At 53.1% G+C, this 18730-nt stretch overlaps 2 protein-coding genes and 1 long non-coding RNA gene across 21 annotated transcripts in view; 2 read left to right on the top strand and 1 right to left on the bottom strand.

The window, feature by feature from the left end:
• Positions 1–5038, top strand: part of PKIG (cAMP-dependent protein kinase inhibitor gamma) — a 98028-nt gene extending 92990 nt beyond the window's left edge. For all 7 annotated transcript variants that reach the window (XM_032263742.1, XM_032263746.1, XM_032263747.1 and 4 more), the window contains 2 exons: positions 779–952; positions 4280–5038. In XM_032263742.1, coding sequence (XP_032119633.1) covers positions 802–952; positions 4280–4359 — 231 coding nt within the window. In that variant the 5' untranslated portion in view covers positions 779–801 and the 3' untranslated portion in view covers positions 4360–5038. The remainder of the gene's footprint in view (positions 1–778; positions 953–4279) is intronic.
• On the top strand, positions 959–4096 carry LOC116540281. Its single transcript, XR_004264374.1, has 2 exons — positions 959–2597; positions 2628–4096. It is a non-coding gene; the product is annotated as an uncharacterized LOC116540281 (long non-coding RNA).
• Positions 5039–5509: 471 nt separating the features above from the next.
• The window catches only part of ADA (adenosine deaminase), a 117919-nt gene continuing 104698 nt past the window's right edge, over positions 5510–18730 (bottom strand). For 2 of the 13 annotated variants that reach the window (XM_032263735.1, XM_032263738.1), the window contains 10 exons: positions 16496–16618; positions 12177–12320; positions 11338–11453; positions 9982–10109; positions 8871–8942; positions 8693–8794; positions 8453–8517; positions 6997–7126; positions 6285–6387; positions 5510–5835 (listed from right to left, as the gene is read on the bottom strand). In XM_032263735.1, the coding sequence (XP_032119626.1) occupies positions 5822–5835; positions 6285–6387; positions 6997–7126; positions 8453–8517; positions 8693–8794; positions 8871–8942; positions 9982–10109; positions 11338–11453; positions 12177–12320; positions 16496–16618 (997 nt within the window). In that variant the 3' untranslated portion in view covers positions 5510–5821. The other 11 variants (XM_032263727.1, XM_032263733.1, XM_032263726.1 and 8 more) reach the window with 7 other exon arrangements.

Below are 18730 nucleotides of genomic sequence, written 5' to 3'. Positions count from 1 at the left end.
CTGCTCTGCCTGAACACTGGAGTCATCTTTGAAAATGCACAGCTGCTCCTTCATGACCTGGCCTAAAGCCCCTCAGGGACCAAGTTCCAGATGTGGCCTGGCCCCTGCCTACCTCAGCAGTGTCCTCGCTGTCATTGCCCCTCTTCTGCCATACTCCTGCCTGCTGGCTCTTCCTGTTTTTCCAAGCCCCCATGACTGCCTTCCTTGGAACCTGCACACATGTTCTTCCCCTCTCTTTAATGCTCTTTCCCTCACTCTTCATCTACATGAAGCCTCGTCATCCTTGGTTCTCAACTAAAATGTCACTTCATGACCCTCAGCCTTGGGCAGGCCCTAGCGATCACTCCAGCAGCCTGCATTCTCCCTTGAAGCCCTGCACACCTAGGCCAGGACCTAGGTCTAAGGTGATTTTATGCCGCCTGTGGTAGATGGTAAGCTCTGTGAGGTCAGGGACCATGGCCAATTTGTTCATAGCGGCATCTACAGTCTATGGCCAGTGCCTGGCATGTGGTATGGATAATGTATGTAGTTTGTCAATAATTTTAATTAAAGAAAAGTCTGAACCCATGTTTTTCAAGATGTTGATGGTGGTTGTCTGGGTATGGAATTATGAGTGACTTGTTTTGTTCTTTGTACTTTTCTGTGCTTTTTGTTTTGTTTTCATTGAGAGGCAGTAACTGTCATTTTGACAGAAGCCACCTGTGCCAGGGAACTGGAGCTGTCCTCTGTGCAGAATGCATCTGGACTTACCTCTGCCCCCCGCCTCCTGTTCCCACAGGCCTGAGGAGCGATGCGACAGGCATGATGGAGGTCGAGTCCTCCTACTCGGACTTCATCTCCTGTGACCGGACAGGCCGTCGGAATGCGGTCCCCGACATCCAGGGAGACTCAGAGGCTGTGAGCGTGAGGAAGCTGGCTGGAGACATGGGTGAGCTGGCACTTGAGGGGGCAGGTAAGAGCCAGCAGGTCCTTGGCACTCCTGCATGCCAGAGGCCCTCTGCCCGGACCCGGTCTGGCCTCCAAGTCCTAGACTGCCCACACTTTCTTAGAGAAGAAACTGCATTTAAATGAGGCCTGTCTCATGGCCTGATGGACTGCCAGTGGCTGAGTCCAGCAGTCTCTAGATTGGAAGATGTTTGAGTCTCAGGCCCCAAGGACTCTCTGGCTGGGCATCCAGGGCTCTTCCTGTCTCCCTGCCCCCGATCCACCCATAAGTCCTGTCAGTTCTCCTCCAAGGTACATCCCAGGCCCTTCCACTTCTCGCCACCCCATAGCCATAGCTGGTTCTGGCCACTCACAGCTCTCACCTGGCCAACTATGTGGCCTCCCCGCTGGCCTGCCTGCACCCATTTCTGCCCTTCCTGTTTAGCTCAATGCAGCAGCTGGCAGCCCTCGTTTAAACCATTCTGTCCATTGTGCTTCTGCCAAAAAATTCCCCAGTGTGTCACTGACTGAAGCTAAGCTTGTCACAGTGCCCTGGGGCAGTGCTGCTGTAGGCCGGGCCCTGCCCAAGTCTCACCTGATGCCACTCCTCTCCCTGCCACCCTCCAGCTACATCCACCTTTGGTCTGTTTCTCAGTCAAGCCTCTCCAGGGGCTAGATCACCCTTTCCCAATCACATGACCCTCACCTCTCTGACAAGGTCTCATGTGGCTAAATGTGAGTGCCAGGAGGGCAGAGGCCTTGTGTTCTGTTTGGCGCACAGCAGGTGCTTGGTTACCACAGACTGAATGACAAAAGGAAACAGCATCCACGCACCCAAGTACTGACTGGGACACCCCCGCCCTCCCTCCACTACCCAGAGAACCCCTTGGCACAAGTCCACGGTCAGCCTCAGACTTTCCTTGGGAAGCTTCCCTGACCCCTGCACTAGCTGAGGCCTTTTCCTCTTGCTCCCGCAGCACTGCAGAGGCTGTGTGTCTCATCACAGCACAGCTGTCAGGCTTCGTCTGTCCCACCCGGGCTGTCCTTGGAGGGTCACAGCCCTGCCTTTCCCTGGGGAGCCCTAGTCTTCTTGGGCCTCACTGGCCAGAAGTAAACTAAAAGTACAGAACAGAGAAGGCTTTGCAGGGGCATGGACCAGCCCTCTCATGTTGTAGATGGACAAACTGAGGCCCAGAGAAGTTGGGGGGCTTGCTCAGGGCCACCAGGGAGTTAACATAGAATGAGAATCTGGCCGCCTTGCAAGTCCCCAGCACCTGTTGACGGAACCCCATCCCCCAAGCCTTCCCTGTTCCATGGTCTATTAGTCCTCCTCTGTCAGGTGGCCCAGGCAGAACCTCCACAGGGTTCTGCCCTGCTCACCTCTTCAGCCTCAACTCTCATCCTCTCAGCTGCCGGAGTAAAGTACTTTGATCGCTCAGAAGCCCCTGTGGGCCTTCACATACTAACCCTCTGTTTGCTTCTCCTTCCCTCCCCTTGCCTGGCTGGCCTCTCTTCATTCTTAGAGACCCAGGCATCTGCTCAGCTGAGATGCCTTCCCTGACCACAGTGCCCCTGCCAGACGCCTCCATGATCTGCCTCCATGAGCCCTTTGAGCATAGTGCCCTGCTCTAGACTGAACTTCTCCAGCACAGGCCCTGTGTCCTGTGCCCTCAGTGCCTGGTGGCATTTAGCACATGACAGAGGTGCCAAGTCAATGGCTGTTCATTGACCGACTGAATGACCAGCATATCCAGCTGCCACACTGGGCACATTGCCCTGGGCTATCTCTCAACGCTTTTATGTCCTCACCCTCAGCTCTGGTGAACTCATTTCTGTCTCCTCCTACACCTCAGCAGTTGGAGCTGCTGGCCCATGTGCCCAGGCCCTCCTAACACCTGTTTTCCCTGACTCAGATTCCCTACAGTGGGGTTCCTCTGGGCACATGACATTTGCCTGCCAGGGTGACTGACATTTAAAAAGGGGAGCCGAGGAAAGGAAACACTCATGGTGGCGTCCAGGCAAGAGCAACTGGCCAAGGCGCCTTCCGGGAGGCCACAGTGAGCAGTTCTGTTTCCACGGGCAGGGCTGTGGGCCAGGCACAGTCCAGCAGACTCCCCAAGGCAGGGGGAGTACAGAATTCCAGGCACCGCCCCACTGGGAATAAGAGCAGGCTTCCCAGGATAGGGTACTGAGCTACCACCCACTTCCTAGCTTGTTGCAGGGCACAGTGAGGCAGTGCTGATGTAAACCTTCAGGGATGCTGCTTATTGGAAGAGGTTACATTTGGTAGAAGAGGTACTGGCCTTGGTGGCAAGCAGGGCTCTCTACACTTGATCCAGGCAAATCAGCTCACCTCACTGAGCCTCGCTTTTCTTGTGCATATCATGACCCTTATTACACCTCCATTTTACTGTGTGCATTGCATGAAAAAGTGCCCATCTGTCTGCAGACCCTGGAGCTAGGCATAGGGTGGTGGTTCTCCTGGTTCTGTAAAGGGCTTAGCCTGAAGGATGCAAAGGTGTGGTCTGTTTGGGCTGGATTTGAACTCAGTCTGTCGGTGAGCTTGCACAGTGTCCCTGGGGTTTAAGAACGCACCACTGATTGAACTCTGCTCACATGCCAGGCCCCACGTGGGGGCACCTTGTGAAAAGATATGTTTATTGTGCAGCCTGAGGAGGAGGGCATGGAGACTAGGGGCCTGGGTGTGAGTTTGGTACTTCCCTTACCCTGCACTGCTGGTACAGTGGGTGGTGGGGGCTGCCTGTCCCACCTTGCACAGTGGGGCTCAAAGGAAGCTGAGAGTGGAGACCCAGCTTGTACCCTGCCTCCCCGGGGGAGGTGTTCCCCCTTTGTGAGCCTGCTGCTGTCCTTCAAGCTGCCAAGGTGTCTGTTTGGGGAGGTGGCCCAGCACACACCCCATGCTGCATGGTTGGCAGCCACAGGCCTAATGCAGGCCACACCCCAGTACTCCCTGAGCTGGCCTGGTTCAGGGCTCTTTACTGTCTTAGAAGAACACCTGCCATTTGCTGAGGACCTGTGACACTCTGGGGACTTAACATTTGGCCTCCCCCTCTGGGAACTTGCACAAATAAAACGACCTTCAAGATGCTTTAAGCACCCATCCAAAATGGCCCTTAATTGACTTTTAATTATACTAACAGCATGTGCATTTCCATGTAAAAAGATGTTACAGACCAGGCCAAAGTTCCACTGGCCACCACCACCCCAGTCCAGCTCCTGTCTTGCTCCCCAGGGCATATCCACTGTGATCGATTTGGCTGGGACCTTTTACACCCCCTTCTATGCTTTACTTTGTGTATATGTGCCCAAGAAAAAACCTTTCTCTCCTCTCCAGAAGGACAGGTGGAGGGAAGCGCCCCAGACAAGGAAGCCGGCAACCAGCCCCAGAGCAGCGATGGGACCACCTCGTCTTGAGTCTGATCTCGTCCAAGTAGGCTGGACGAGATACCTTCTGTCCCCTCCCAGAGGGGGAACCCTGGCACTGGCCCAGCAGCCTCTTCTCTGAGCCCCATGTCCCAGATAAATCAGGCCAGACTGAGAAGGCTCCCCAGAGGCCTCTGTGGCCTCCACTCCGGGAAAGCCCTCTGCCCACACCCACAGGCTCCACATTCCCACCACCTTCTCACCGTGCCCAGGTACACTTTCAAGACACTGTAACCACAAATGTTATTTATTGAGCTGGTGCCGGGACTTGGGCGGGGCCCTGCCCTACAGTGAGCAGCCCATGCAGGAACGCTCCTCTCACGAGCGGCCTGGGCAGGGACCCTGTCCCAACACCAACACCTCCTTTCCAGCCCCAACCTTCTGGGTCAAGACCTTCTTGTCCCTTTTTTAGAAAACACTTTTAAACTTTTTAAAAATTTTAAACCTTTTTTCAGCAGAGACGGAGAGAGCTGACAATCAATTCACATTTTTTTAAGCCATTTTAGCTCAACTCTCATTGTCTGTGCAGCTCTGAGGTTCCCTCATGGAGCTTCACAGGTCCATTTTTAGGGAAGGGATTTTGGCGCAAAACTATTTGACCACCTCTGCCCTTTCTACCAGGATAAGTGACACCTAGGACCCAGGAAATAAATGCTGATGATTTGTGTGACTGGTTTAAGATTATTTCTCCTTAAAGCAGCAAAAACAGGGGTTTGGCCTTATTTTCCCCAAGTCCACAATTAGCTGACTTGCCCCAAGCTTCTGGAGCGTAAGATTCTGAGAAGATGGCGGCGTTCCGCACAGGCCAGCACCACTCCGAGGCCCAGTGTCTGATGAGCACTCTTCCATCTCGTCTGCTGTCACCCCAGCTGCCAGTTTTAGGAACTCAAAAGCAAGGTTTACTCCTTAAAACCTAGAATTAGGAGGGGCTCAGAGTTCAGGGAATGTTTGTTTGAGCAGACAACCAGAGAAGCCTTGTTTCTTCTGGAAGGACAGTCTCTGGACCCCTCTTGGCCCACAGCGTTAGGAGTTCTGGCCTAGCATTCACAGCCTTCCCTGGGCTCAAGCCCTGCTACTGAGCAGGCTGACCCTAGCTCCTTCCATTTTCACCCTGCCCAAGACCAAATTACATGCCACGTGCTGCATGATACCAGCCATGGGCTGCTTTATTGAGCACCAGATTTTCAGTACAAGTTGCCACAGAAGGAGGGGTTTAGATTCAACCATGCCCATGTGCAAGGGCGCTGGTCCCTGTCCAGGGCACATAATCAGAGAAGTGAATCAGCCATGCCGAGGTATACGTGTGTGCAGAAATGGACACACAGGCTTCAGGAGCATCAGTAACTGACCATCGAGATCATGGTCTTCTTGGAAGGAATAAATTTAAGAATGTTGCTCAGCCCCACAGAGTTGGGGTGACTCCGCAGGGTGAAGGCTTGTAGGGGTGGCGTCCTCAGTGGTGCTGCCCTGCTCGTTGGTTCAGAGAAGCAGAAAGATCAGGCGACTTGGAGTACCCAGGATGTTGTTGTAAAAATCATAGGACACCAGAAAAGAACTCCATCCTACTGATGGCAAGGAGATGCCGTGCCAAGACCATAGTGGTAGAAAGGAGCAGAACAGGCCTGGGCCCGACTCCCTGCCCTTAGCTTTGGGCAGCCATGGAGATGTCCCAGTCTCCCCAGATCTTTGGGACTGGGCTTCAGAAAGTCCCCTCTTCAAACAGCCTCTCAAGAAGTTATATGGAAAACAAGCCAATCTAATGAGATGCTGCACCCGGCCAGGGCCCAGAAACCAGGGAGTCATCACACCTTCTTGGCGCTGCCCAAGAAAGGAAGAGCATCTTGCTAGAAGTCCCACAGAAAGCCAGGCTGGACCCAGCACAGGGCAACCGCCCAAAAGCTCAGACAGGAACCTACCTGCAGAGGCTGAAGGTGTCATCCCATAGGCTTTATAGAGGAGGTCGAGAAGCTCCCTCTTCTCATCTTCTGGGAGGAAACTGGAGTTGGCTGCATTGATGTTCTGGAAGGGCCAGAATTCAGACAACATGGAACCAGAGAACAAAGAAGGCAGCTCTTGCAATGTAGTGATAGTCCATCCTCTTCACTGAACATGGGCAGGTATGCTTAGAGGGGAGGGATTTGTCCACTGTCACACGGCAGCAAGTGCCAGAGTAGAGACCATGGGGTCGTGTTTTTAATGTGTCATTATGTGATAAAGGGCTGCAAGAAGGAAGTTGGGGAAACCTTTGAAACAGGGTGGCATGTAGAGGGGGCAGAGATACCCCAAAGACACCTGCAGGAATGGACCCACTCAGCCTGGGATCTAAGAACAACCTGAAGAGAGCATGCAAGACTTCATCGCTGGGCACACCTTTCTGGGGAGATGGTTGACAGCTTTCATTGGATTCTTAAAGGCACTCAACTCAAGCAAAGGATCAAAAACCTGGTCCTAGGTCAGGACATCAACCCAAAGATGTCTTCTCTGCGGAAAGTGTCTAGGTTGGGCTTGTCTTGGACTGTTCAGACAAACTTGCTCCCTCTCCCCAAAAGGTCCCAGGCCCTGGGCAGGACCTGTAGATCTCATACTCCCAAACCCTAGTCAAGGCCAGTATGGCTCACACCCACTCACCAGCCTCTTAAACTCCTCTTCAGTAAAGCCCATGTCCCGTTTGGTCATCTGGTAATCAGTGTCCAGGGTGGACTTGAAGATGAGTGGGTCATCTGTGTTGAGTGAGTAGTTAGCCTGGTCATTTCTGAGACTGCAGGAGGGGGAGGGGGAGAGAATGATCCTCCTTTTACTCCTACATAGTCACAGCACACTGATGTTCACCCACCTTTGATCCTCACAGCAGCCTCAAACAGATCTGAAAGAGCTGATCCTTGTGTAGAGGGGGAAATAAATTCAGAGAACTCAGGTGACTTGTCCATGACTTGCCCAAGGCTACATAACCAGAAACTCCAGACTCCAACCCATCCTGCAGCCCAGAGCTGGGCAAAGGCAGCAGAGGGGCCAGACATGAGAACCATGCAGAATGATGACCAGTGGTGGTGGGGGGAGGGAGCCAAAAAAGTAGCATCCCCTCCAGCTGCCACCCTCTCTAACCTTCCCGTCTGCACCCTACCCTGCTTGTTCCTCAGTCCCACTGGAAGCGGGCTATTCCAACATACCACGGAAGCTGTTCTTAGCACGATCCCCGACCATCATCTTACATCTAATCTTTCCTAGCTCTGACCATAATTGACACGTATAGCAGAATTTAATAATGCTGTTTCTTGAAACCCTTTCCCTAGATTTCTCTGACATACTTTTGACTTTCTTCCTACTTGTGTCTTTTGCTGGTCCCTTAAATATCATTGTCCTTCTGGGTTCTATCCTAGACCCACTTGCTCCACCACCTCCTGGGGCCATTGCTTCTCCTTCAACCACCATATCTGTGCAGATGACTCCTAGATCTTTTTCCAGCCCATGGTATACCCACGTGCTTCCAAGAACCTCCACAGGTGCCACATGTTCCTAAGGCAAGCCTCAAGACCCCCTTGTCTTCAGAACATCAGAGCCCAAGTCCCTCCTCTTCTCATAAGCTTGGCAGATGGATCAGTGCTGGCCTGATATTACTCCTAGGGCTTGGCCCTGGTTAGACTACAGGATGGGAGCCAGGGAGGATGGAACAGACCCTCCAGTGGAAAGCTTTAAGATGGCATTCAGGGGAATGCCCAGGGGTCCCAAGAGTCAGGTGCCAAGTACAGAAAACATACTGGCAGGAGAGATTCCTGCTTCTTATGCGATGCCCAGAAGGCAGAGTTGGGGGAATTTGAAGTGTAGAAGCTTCCCTCAGAGCAGCGGAGCATTGTGCTGAAACTGAATGAGCTGTAAGGCCCCACCTCTGCTGGTTAATCCCAGTCAAGCCACAGCACATCTGGCTTCAGATTCCTCGTCTGTAAGATGAGGACAGCAATGCCTGCTTCCCAGGGCGTCAAAGAGATTTCATATCTAAGAGACCCGGCATGGGCCGATGCCTGTTTCCTACAGTTTCCTCCCTCTTTGGCCTTCCTGGAACAAAACTGAACAGGGGACCAGAGCTCACCGAACAACTGCATGCTCCGTGTCCGGCTTCCAGGCACCAGTGAGGTAGCTGGACCAGGGGCATACCTGGAAGAGCAGGTGTGTGGCTGGCAGGGATGGCCCAGGCCATGCTGATCCCTCCCCCTATGTCTGGGCCTGGGGCCACCCCTTCAGCTCCTGGGACACACCCTGCTTTCTGCCTCTCTATATAGGAAGTGGGGACAGCCGGGGATGGTTTCTTCCCACTCCTGGGCCCGCTCACCTCAAAGTGCATGTTTGCCTGCCGCAGCCTGTCATAAAGGTCCTGGTCTTCCAGGGTGTGGTAGCCATGTCCCAGCCGCTCTGTCTTGAGTATGTCCACAGCCTGTAGAGAAGCAGAATGGAGCCAAGTATGGGAGAAAGCAGGGAGGAAGGACCCCATGGCCAGCCCAGGCCCTCACCTCTTTTACCACCACGGCTGAGCCCACCTCCCCGGCGTGGACAGTACGATGAATGCCGCTCTTCAGAGCCTCCTGGAAGGGGGAGAGCCAGGTCAGGTCATGGGCGCCCTAGAGTGAGGGCCTCTGCAGGCCCTGCCTTGACACGCTGTGGAGCTTGAACCATCCCACAGTCAGGCTGCCTCCTTCAACAGCATGGGGAAACCTGACTTTTACCCCCCAAGTCTTTAAGTAGTGGCTGTCACTTATTAGCCCGTTACCATGTGTCAGGCAGTATATGAAGTGACTTGCGTACATTATCTAATATTCACAACTATTACCCATTTTACGACGGGGGACTGAAGCTCAGGAGAGTCAAGTAACGTGACTAAGTTCAGACAGGAAGTGTGGAACCAAGCTCTGAGCTCGGGCAGTGGGACTCCAGAACCGTGACCCTTCACCACCATGCTGCACCCCTTCCACAGGAAGCACATTCATCATTAGGCTGGAAGGGGCTTTTGAGATATCGGCTCCAACTCAGTCATCCCAATAGATGAACCAGAGGCCCAGAGAATACGCAGTCTTGCCCAGGGTCACACAGCAGATCACAGCCAGAAGCAGGCTCAAACACAGGACTCCCAACACCAAGTGAGGCTTTTTTCTTTTCTTTTTCTTCCTTTCTTTCCTTTCTTTTTCTTTCCCTCCCTCCCTCCCTTCTTTTCTCTTTCTTTTTTTTTGAGACAGGGTCTCCCTCTGTCACCCAGACTGGAGTGCAGTGGCATGATCACAGCTCACTGCAGCTTCAACTTCCTGGACTCAAGCGATCCTCCCACCTCAGCCTCCCAAGTAGCTGGGACACACCACCATACCTAATTTTTTTTATATTTGCAGAGATGGGGTCTCACTATGTTGCCCTGACTGGTCTCAAACTCCTGGGCTCAAGCAATCCTCCTCCCTCAGCCTCCCAAAGTGCTGGGATTATAGGCATGACTTCCAGTTTCAAGCCTTAAGACCCAATCAAGACACACTTCAGAACTCAAGAGACCCCATGCTCCCCGGTTCTTGTGATTTCTCCCAACTATGGGTGGGAGGCTCACCCAGGGCCAGCCTCTCCATTCCTTCTCACAAGACCCACCTCGTAGGCCTGGACATGTCCAGAGAAGAGGCTGCTTCCTTGGATGGTCTCATCTCCAGCCAGGTCGATGGCCACCACGGTCTGCTGCCGGTACTTCTTACACAGCTCTACCACCTCAGGGGACCAGTCTGTGGGCGAGATGCCCGCCCAGGCTCTGTCATCAGCACCATGGAGAGACCTCCCTGCCCACCTGCCTGCTGTCCTACCCAACTCCCCCTCCCCACCCCCGCCCCATGGGAGGCCAACACATAACAGGGCTCAGTGTCTTCAAATCCAAACTGCTACGTCCTAACCACATGGCCTGCGGAAAACTGCTGTGTAGGGCCTCAGTTTCCACCCTTTTCGGAAAGAACACTGCCAGCTACTGCACAGGGTCGTGGCAAGGCTTTGCCAAGGCCATGTGTGTAAAGCACCACCGACAGGCCTGAGCTCAGTAAATGACACACGGACCCTTCTCTCCCCTGTGTTTCCAACAGTGCTCATGGTAGGCTAACTCCCACGCGCACATGAGGAAATGGAGGATAGTGTAACTTGTCGTCTAAGAACTCTCAACTATTACAAAGCATATTGCTAATGTATTATGTACTTTTAACCAATAAAGTTATTATGAAGTGTTTATGAACGAACATAGGCTTTGGAACTAGATGTCCCTGGATGCAAATCCAGGGTTCATGCCTTCCAAGAGGCTGCACCTCCCTCTCAATTTCCTCATCTGTCAAATGGGAATAAGCAACGGTAGTTCTACTATACAGCCCGCTGCGAGGATTAGAGGAGATGTGTGCAGGTAGCTTTGGTTCTCACTAATCCTGGGGGTAAAGGAATGAAGTAAGTGTGATCATCTCAAGAGAGTGCACAACTGAGGTGTCTCGGTGCACAACCAGAGAGCCGGTGTGACCTACCCCAAGTTACATAGTGAGGCTGTGCACCACGAGGCACAAACTTGAGATCTGATCAGCATCAGTGACAAAGGAGACCCCTCAGAAATCCGGGAAATCAGACCTATTCACGGCTTCTGTGGCCCAGACAGGATGGAGCCTGGTCCACAGGGTCTCAAGGGAGGAACATGGGCTGATTTTTGTTTTCAATAGTTAAGCTCCTATTTGGTGTTGAGTTTCCAGCAGGGTGGCTGTGAAGGCATGGCATCCCTAGGGAGAAAAGTACGTCTCTAGGAAGTTGTGAGCCTGCCTAGGAGGTCTCCAGTCATTTCAGGAAGCCCCGAGTTCCTGACAGTGGGCTCCAGGGGACACCATGGGGGTGTGGGGCACAGGGGAGGTCAGGTATGGCCCCACTGCTAGGCCAGGAGGTCAGGGCCAGTGTCAGGTGGGCAGCCCTGGGCAGGGCGGTGATCCTACTCACTGGGCTGGTGGCGCATGCAGCACAGGATGGACCGGACCTTGACCCCGAAGTCTCGCTCCCCCTCCTGCAGGCCCTGGCCCACTAGGGCCACCACCTCGTCTGGGGTGAGGTCCCCTCTGTGTGGGGAGAGGAGTAGGGATGGGCCTGAGGCAAAGGGAAGGCCAAAGGGCAACTTTGGGACTGGGACAGAGGAAGAGGAGGCTCTGGGGAGGACCCTCTTCCCACACTGACCCACTGCCTCAGAGGAAAGACTGGCAGAGATGCCCCCAGGCCATAGCATGTCCCTTCTGGCCCTTAAAGCAGCTGGGTGCCCCATGATCTTAGTGGGAGGTGTGTGGTGTCCACACGGCCCTCCCCACCCCCATAGGGAGAGCGTTGCTAAGCTTGGGACTGGCATGGTGTTCACACTCGATATGTGTCAGAACCATGGCTCAGAGAGTGGCTCTGTGATACCACTTAGGGATCCATGGGGGTCCAGGCAGGGGGCTGGAAATGGGCCAGACTCACTCCAGTTATGAAGTTAGAGCAGGACCTTTAGAAGTTGCTGCCTAAGCAGATTAACATTCCTGGACAGCAGGCCTGTGGCCAGAGCTGTGGGTTGCAAGACACAGCCAAACACTTGTGCCCAAGGTAAGAATATAACCCCAAGGCGAGGATGGGAACCACGTCTCTTGTGACAGAGTTAAATCCATCTTTCTGAGCCCATGGGCCAGACTGGGGGCAGGGGTAAGAGCAAGGTCTTGCTTGGGTCAGGGACTCCCAGCAGTTTGCCCTTCCAGACTGAGGGCTGAGCCTCCCAGCCACACCCTCAGCACGGCTCTTCCTGGGCCATCACTCACTCAGCCTGGTTCCAGGGGATTGGCTCCACTTTGGAGTTGGCCAGCAGGTGAGGGCTGTAGCGCACCTCCACGTACACCACGCCCTCTTTGGCCTTCATCTCTACAAACTCATAGGCGATCCTTTTGATAGCCTCCCGGCAGCCCCTGGGAAGAGAAGAAAGGGGTTAGAACCATTCCATAAGTCCCTTGGGAGCTCTGGGAGAAAATGACGTCCCCAAACCTTGTCAGATTAAACCCACTTCTGGCCCTTCCTCATCCCCCAGACCCAAGCTCTGGGCATCCACTGGATAAGATTCCAGACGCCGGACAAGTCCTATCAGCTCTACTTCAGAAGTGCATGCCAGTTCTCACCCCTCCGTCCTGGCTTGAATCACGCCATCTCTAACTGGCCTCCCTGTCTCCATGCTGGCCTCTGTCATCCTGTTTTTCACCCAGCAGCTGGGACAATCTTTTAAGAAGATAAATCAAAGCATATCACTTCTCCCCTCCAAGCCCCAATAGCTTCCTGCCACAGAGAATGAAATTGCAACTCCCAGATCCCACGCACAAGGCACACATCCTCCAGGCCTTGCCAGCCTCCCCTATTTCCCTTCTCACTCATTCCCTGAGGCCGCCAGAGCCTTCTTTCTAAGGACAGTGGTACTTGTTGCCACTCAGGGCCTTTGCATCTGCAAGCCTGCTCTTCCCTGATACTGTCCCACACTGTGTCTCTGCCCAGTCCCCTGGTTTAGAACCAGCTCAAGCTTCACCTCCTCAGAGAGACCTTCCCTGACCACTTTATCTTTTTTTTTTTTTTTTTTGAGACAGAGTTTTGCTCTGTTGCTGAGGCTGGAGTCAGTGGTGCAATATTGGCTCACTGCAGCCTCTGCCTCTCAGGTTCAAGCGATTCTCCTGCCTCAGCCTCTGAGTAGCTGGAATTATAGACACACACCAACATACCCAGCTAATTTTTGTATTTTTAGTAGAGATAGGGTTTCGTTATGTTGGCCAGGCTGGTCTTGAACTCCTGACCTCAGGTGATCTACCCAACCCGTCTCGGCCTCCCAAAGTGCTGGGATTACAGGTGTGAGCCACCGTGCCCAGCCAGACTGCCTTATCCTTTTTTTTTTTTTTTTTGAGATAGAGTCTTGCTCTGTTGCCCAGGCTGGAGCACAGTGGTGTGATCTCGGCTCACTGCAACCTCCGCCTCCTGGGTTCAAGTGATTCTCCTGCCTCAGCCTCCCAAGTAGCTGGGAATACAGGTGCATGCCACCACGCCTAATTTTTATATTTTTAGTAGAGACGGGTTTTCACCATGTTAGCCATGCTCGTCTTAATCTCCTGACCTCGTGATCTGCCTGTCTCAGCCTCCCAAAGTGCTGGGGTTACAGGCGCGAGCCACCAGGTGCACCTGGCCCAGACCGCCCTAAAATGACCCCTCCACCATCCTCTGGGGCTTTTTCTCCCAGGTCCTTATCACCATTCAGCACTGTGTGTCATATGACTTCTCAGCCAGTTTGCAGTATCTCCTACTACAATGCAGTCTCCATGTGGCAAGGACCCCTCTGTCTTGTCACAGCTGTGACCTCTCAGCTAAGGACCGTGCCTAGGACAGAGTAGCCAAATATTTGTTGGTGATTGAGATAAGGCTGGCAGGGAAGAGAAGAGAAAAGGACACAGCTGGACAAGTCCAGAGGGACGCCTGGATGGGGGGACACCAGGGATACAGTCATGGACTTGAATCCTTGTGCCCTCACCTATCTGCTGTGTGGCCCCTGGTTAGTCACCCTCTGCCACCTACATCAAAGAGTTATTGTGGGGACAAAGGAATCAAACTGCATCAACCCCACCTGGGCATGGAGCAGAGCGGACATATGCTCAAAACATTTTCGTTGTTATTACTGCATGTTTGCTCCAGAAGCAAGGCACTAATTGGCCTGTTAGGGCCACTGTGTTGATCACATGACGGTGGACTCGATGAAGAGTGAAAATGAAGTGGTTACTAGAATGCGTGAGGGAGGCACACAGTGCCGGGAGGGCCCGGCATGGGAAGAAAATGCCCTGCCCGAGGGAGAGCAGCCACTCTCAGGAGAAGGCGTCATGGGAAGTTCTCGAATCTCCAGGATGAGGATGGAGGCTGGGCACGGTGGCTCACACCTGTAATCCCAGCACTTTGGGAGGCTGAGGTGGGTGGATCACCTGAAGACAGGAGTTCGAGATCAGCCTGGCAAACATGGTAAAACCCCATCTCTACTAAAAATACAAAACAATGAGCTGGGCATGATGGTGGGTGCCTGTAATCCCAGCTACTTGGGAGGCAGAAGCAGGAGAATACCTTAAACCAGGAGGTGGAGGTTGCAGTGAACCGAGATAGTGCCACTGCACTCCAGCCTGGGAGACAGAGCGAGATGCTGTCTCAATGAATGAATGAATGAATGAATGAATACATCATTGAATTTCTCTGTAGCACTCGCCCATACCCCTTCTGGGCCTTTTCAGTACCTAGCAGCGTTCCCCAGCGACTCAAGACAGGAAAAAAGAAAAAGACTTTGAGAGAATCTTCCCTGCCTCTCCCTGCCCCCATCTCACATTCAGCCCTCCCCTCTGCTCACAACACAAAGCCCTGAACTAAGAGATAGATGGGCCAGGTTCAAGCCCTATATTGTTGACCCCGTGTCTTCCTGGGCCTCAGTTTACTTCCACCAGAGGGCTTGAACTTCATCCAACATCTGTGGATGGTGGCAAGGAGGTCAGGGGAGGTCAAGCCTAAAAGACCAGGCAGCTTCAGATGAGACAGTGGCTGACAGCCTGCCCAGTGTGGGCCTCCAGGAATGGGACTCTTCTGTTTCAAGGCTAGAGAGGTAGAAACTGCCTGTAGGGTGGCATGTCCCCATGACATGCCTCAGTGAGTACAGGAGCTCCACCTACATGTGTATCTCACTGTGGCAGTGTCTCTAGGAGACACATCAGGTACCCCAGGGAGGCAGCGTAGGTGCGCCTGTGCATCTGCCCACCAGGGCCAAGGATAAGGGCAGTCGGTACCTTCCAGGCTGAGCGCAAAGGCTTCTGCACCACATCTTCCTTCCCCAGGACTCCTCATTGCTGTCCCAGCCAGTGGCCTCCGTCTGTCTCAAAGACTTTGTTCACTGGTCTCCAATAATCTATGCTTGGCCCAACCTCCAAACCATCCCTGCATTGAGCTCTCTGGATGAGATCACACACCCTCTCCATTCCTTAAGGCCCAGCCCGCGTTTTCTCTTCCAGGAAGCCTTCCCCAAGTGCCCCCAGCCCCTCTGCCTTTCCCGCTCCTGAGCTCCCGCAGCAGTGACTGCCGAGGCCACATTCTTGCCTGCCTCATGCCAGGAAGCTTAAGGTGGCACCAGGGCAAGAATCTGGGCTTCACCCCTTGCCAGCTGCATGCTCCTGGGTGAGCTCTGTCACTTCCCTGAGCCTCCATTTCCTCATCTGCAAATGAAGATTTTGTCTACCTTGTAGGACTATTGACAGCTACAAAAGGTGAGTGTAATGCTGGAGATATTCTGCTATTAAGAAATGGAAGCCATGACAGATGATCTAACAGTGCCTGTCAGTAAAGGTTGCCGTTATCTTCAAAGCAAGAGGGGGCTGCCTGAGAACAGTGCTGGGCCTGGTCCAACTCCAGCCCTGTGAAGCAGGAAGGTCACAAGCCCTAGTGTATAGATGAGGGAAATGAGGCCCAGAAAGGGTAATTTTGCCCGATGTCACAGTTACTTTGTGAAAGTCTAATACTGGGATCTGTTTCCTTTCTTCCTTCCTTTCCTTGAGACAGAGCCTCACTCTGTGGCCCAGGCTGGAGTGCAATGGCGTGATCTCGACTCACTGCAACTTCTGCCTCCCAGGTTCAAGAGATTTTCCTGCCTTAGCCTCCCAAGTAGCTGGGATTACAGGCATGCACCACCATGCCTGGCTAATTTTTGTATTTTTAGTAGAGACGGAGTTTCACCATGTTGGCTAGGCTGGTCTCCAACTCCTGACCTCAGGGGAGCCTCCCGCCTTGGCCTCCCGAAGTGCTGGGATTATAGGCATGAGCCACCGCGCCCGGCCGGATGTTTCTTCTTAACTCCCATATTCTGCCATTTCTCTGTAGAAGCTGAAGCGATTTCAGTCTATCACACCCACATCTCAGAAGGCAAAACTAAGGCCTAAAGGCACTGGAGAGACTCACTGAGTGTAAGCAATGGTGAGAAAGACAGCTGTTGCCCCAGAGCTCCTTCTCTGGCCCCCACAGGCTGAGGGACAGGCCTGGTTCTAGTCATAGGAATCGATGCTGCCCCAGGACCTGCAGGTTGGGGGCAACTCACGCGATAGCTGGCATGTAATACTCAAACTTGGCCAGGAAGCCTGGGAGGGAGAGCGGCTTGTCCATGCCGATGACGTTCTGCAGCCCCTCTGCTGTGTTAGCTGGGAGGGTGATCCCTCTCCTCCTGGAAACAAAACAGTGAGTAGTAGACCAACCCGGGGCAGGATCCAACCAGCCTGATGGTCCAGATGGGGCAGACTCAGGAGCACCAGCCTCCTTGCAGGACCACAGCAGGAGACATGGGGATCTCCCAGTCCAGCTCTTCCCATTGACCAGATGGGGAAACTGAGAACCAGGACCAGAATTCTTCCAGCACCCTCTGCCCCAATGCACAAGTCAGCAAATCTCAAGGGGGATAAATAGGTTGAAGTTGAGTGTGTGTGTGTGTGTGTGCATGCATGTGCACGCACACATGCACGTCTGTGTACACACCTGCTCTATATCCCTGGTGGACAGATGCTTGGAGACAAGGGATGTACAAGGCAACCTCATGATTTCCTCATCAGCCCCAGGAGCTGGCACAGCCAGCTGGTCCTATGCCCAGTCTGGGGTTATCAGGGACAGTAACTGCAACGTCACAATTCCCAGGGAAGAGGCAGGCATCAGGACTTCCCTCCTCCGCCCTCCATCTGGCTGGCACATCAGAGGCTTGCCTGGCCCAGTGCACTGGGAGAGGGCTGGCAGAGGCTCAGAGGAAGGGCCCAGTGGGCCGCCATCCAGCTCAGACCTCTCTCCCTTCCCTGTCCACAGTCCCCACAGTGGGCTGGACTACAGCAGCACTTAGTAAGGGCGTGCTGGAAACAGTACCCCTGGCTTGGAGCCTTCATTTCTCCCCAAGCACCTCAGCCTCCCCTCCCAGCTCTGGAAAGCAGGGTGCGAGCTCAGGGGGGCTTTCTCCCTTCTGTTTTTCGAGATGGAGTTTCGCTCTTTCCCCCAGGCAGGAGTGCAGTGGTGTGATCTTAGCTCACTGCAACCTCTGCCTCCTGGGTTCAAGCAATTCTCCTGCCTCAGCCCCCTGAGTAGCTGGGACTGCAGGTGCACACCACCAAGCCCAGCTAATTTTAGTATTTTTAATAGAGACGGGGTTTCACCGTGTTGGCCAGGAGATCTTGATCTTCTGACCTTGTGATCCACCCGTCTTGGCCTCCCAAAGTGCTGGGATTCCAGGCGTGAGCAACTGTGCCCAGCCAGCTTCCTCCCTTCTGCACACACTCCTGCCTCCTCTTCCCATCCCGGCTCTGCTCCAGCTCACAAAGTCACCCTGAGCCTCAGTTTTCCCTTTTTTAAGATAAAAGGGACAGCCAGAGAACGCCAGACATTAAGAAATGCTTCTAACATGAGGGACAAAATGAGAATAGACAACACTTCGAGGAAACAGTGCAGAGAACAGACAACAACCTAAGAACCAAAACAAAAAAGAAATGAGTATCCTCAAAGAGATGAGAAGACATCACATCCGTAAAACAAGGGAACATTCAGAACATAAGAGCGAGCTCGCAGAAATTTAAAAGAGGTATATCTATGTAACAAACCTGCGCAGTCTGCACATGTACCCAGAACTTAAAGGAAAATAAATAAATAAATAGAGGATATGGCAGCAACCGTCAGGATATAATAAAAGAACTGCAAGCTAAAAGTGAAGAAGTCCTCCACAAAGTAGAACAAAAAAAGAGGATGAAAAATAGGAGTAAACATTGAAGAAAATTAGAAGATTAAATCAGGAGGGCCAAGCATCTCATTATCCACAAAGCAAGAACAGAAAAATAGGAGGCTGGGCGTAGTGGCTCACACCTGTAATCCCAGCACTTTGGGAAACCAAGGCAGGCAGATGGCTTAAGCCCAGGAGTTCGAGGTCAGACTGCGTAACACGGTAAAACCCCTTCAAAATGCAAAAATTCACCAGGCATGGTGGCGCATGCCTGTAGTCCCAGCTCCTGGGGAGTCTGAGGTAGGAGGATCCCCTGAGTCTGGGAAGTCAAGGCTGCAGTGGGCCAAGATCATACCACTGCACGCCAGCCTGGGCAACAGAGCAAGACTCTGTCTCAAAAAAAAAAAAAAAAAAATGTGTGTGCGTGTGTGTGTATATATATATATATATATTTCCCTACATAAACGTTTTCTAAACCCCTTGAGTGTGCTCCCTTCCCCATCTGTTAGCCCCAGTCCCCAAGAGTGCCCAGAGGGTACCACCAAAGAATCACCCTGGTGCCCACCAGCCTGCCAGTCAGCCCACCAT

Source organism: Sapajus apella, unplaced genomic scaffold, assembly GCF_009761245.1.
Source record: "Sapajus apella isolate SASKATOON/1434 unplaced genomic scaffold, GSC_monkey_1.0 scaffold137, whole genome shotgun sequence".
Taxonomy (NCBI): Eukaryota; Metazoa; Chordata; class Mammalia; order Primates; family Cebidae; genus Sapajus; species Sapajus apella.
Note: the sequence above shows the minus strand (reverse complement) of the source record. Positions and strands in the feature narration are given on the sequence as shown.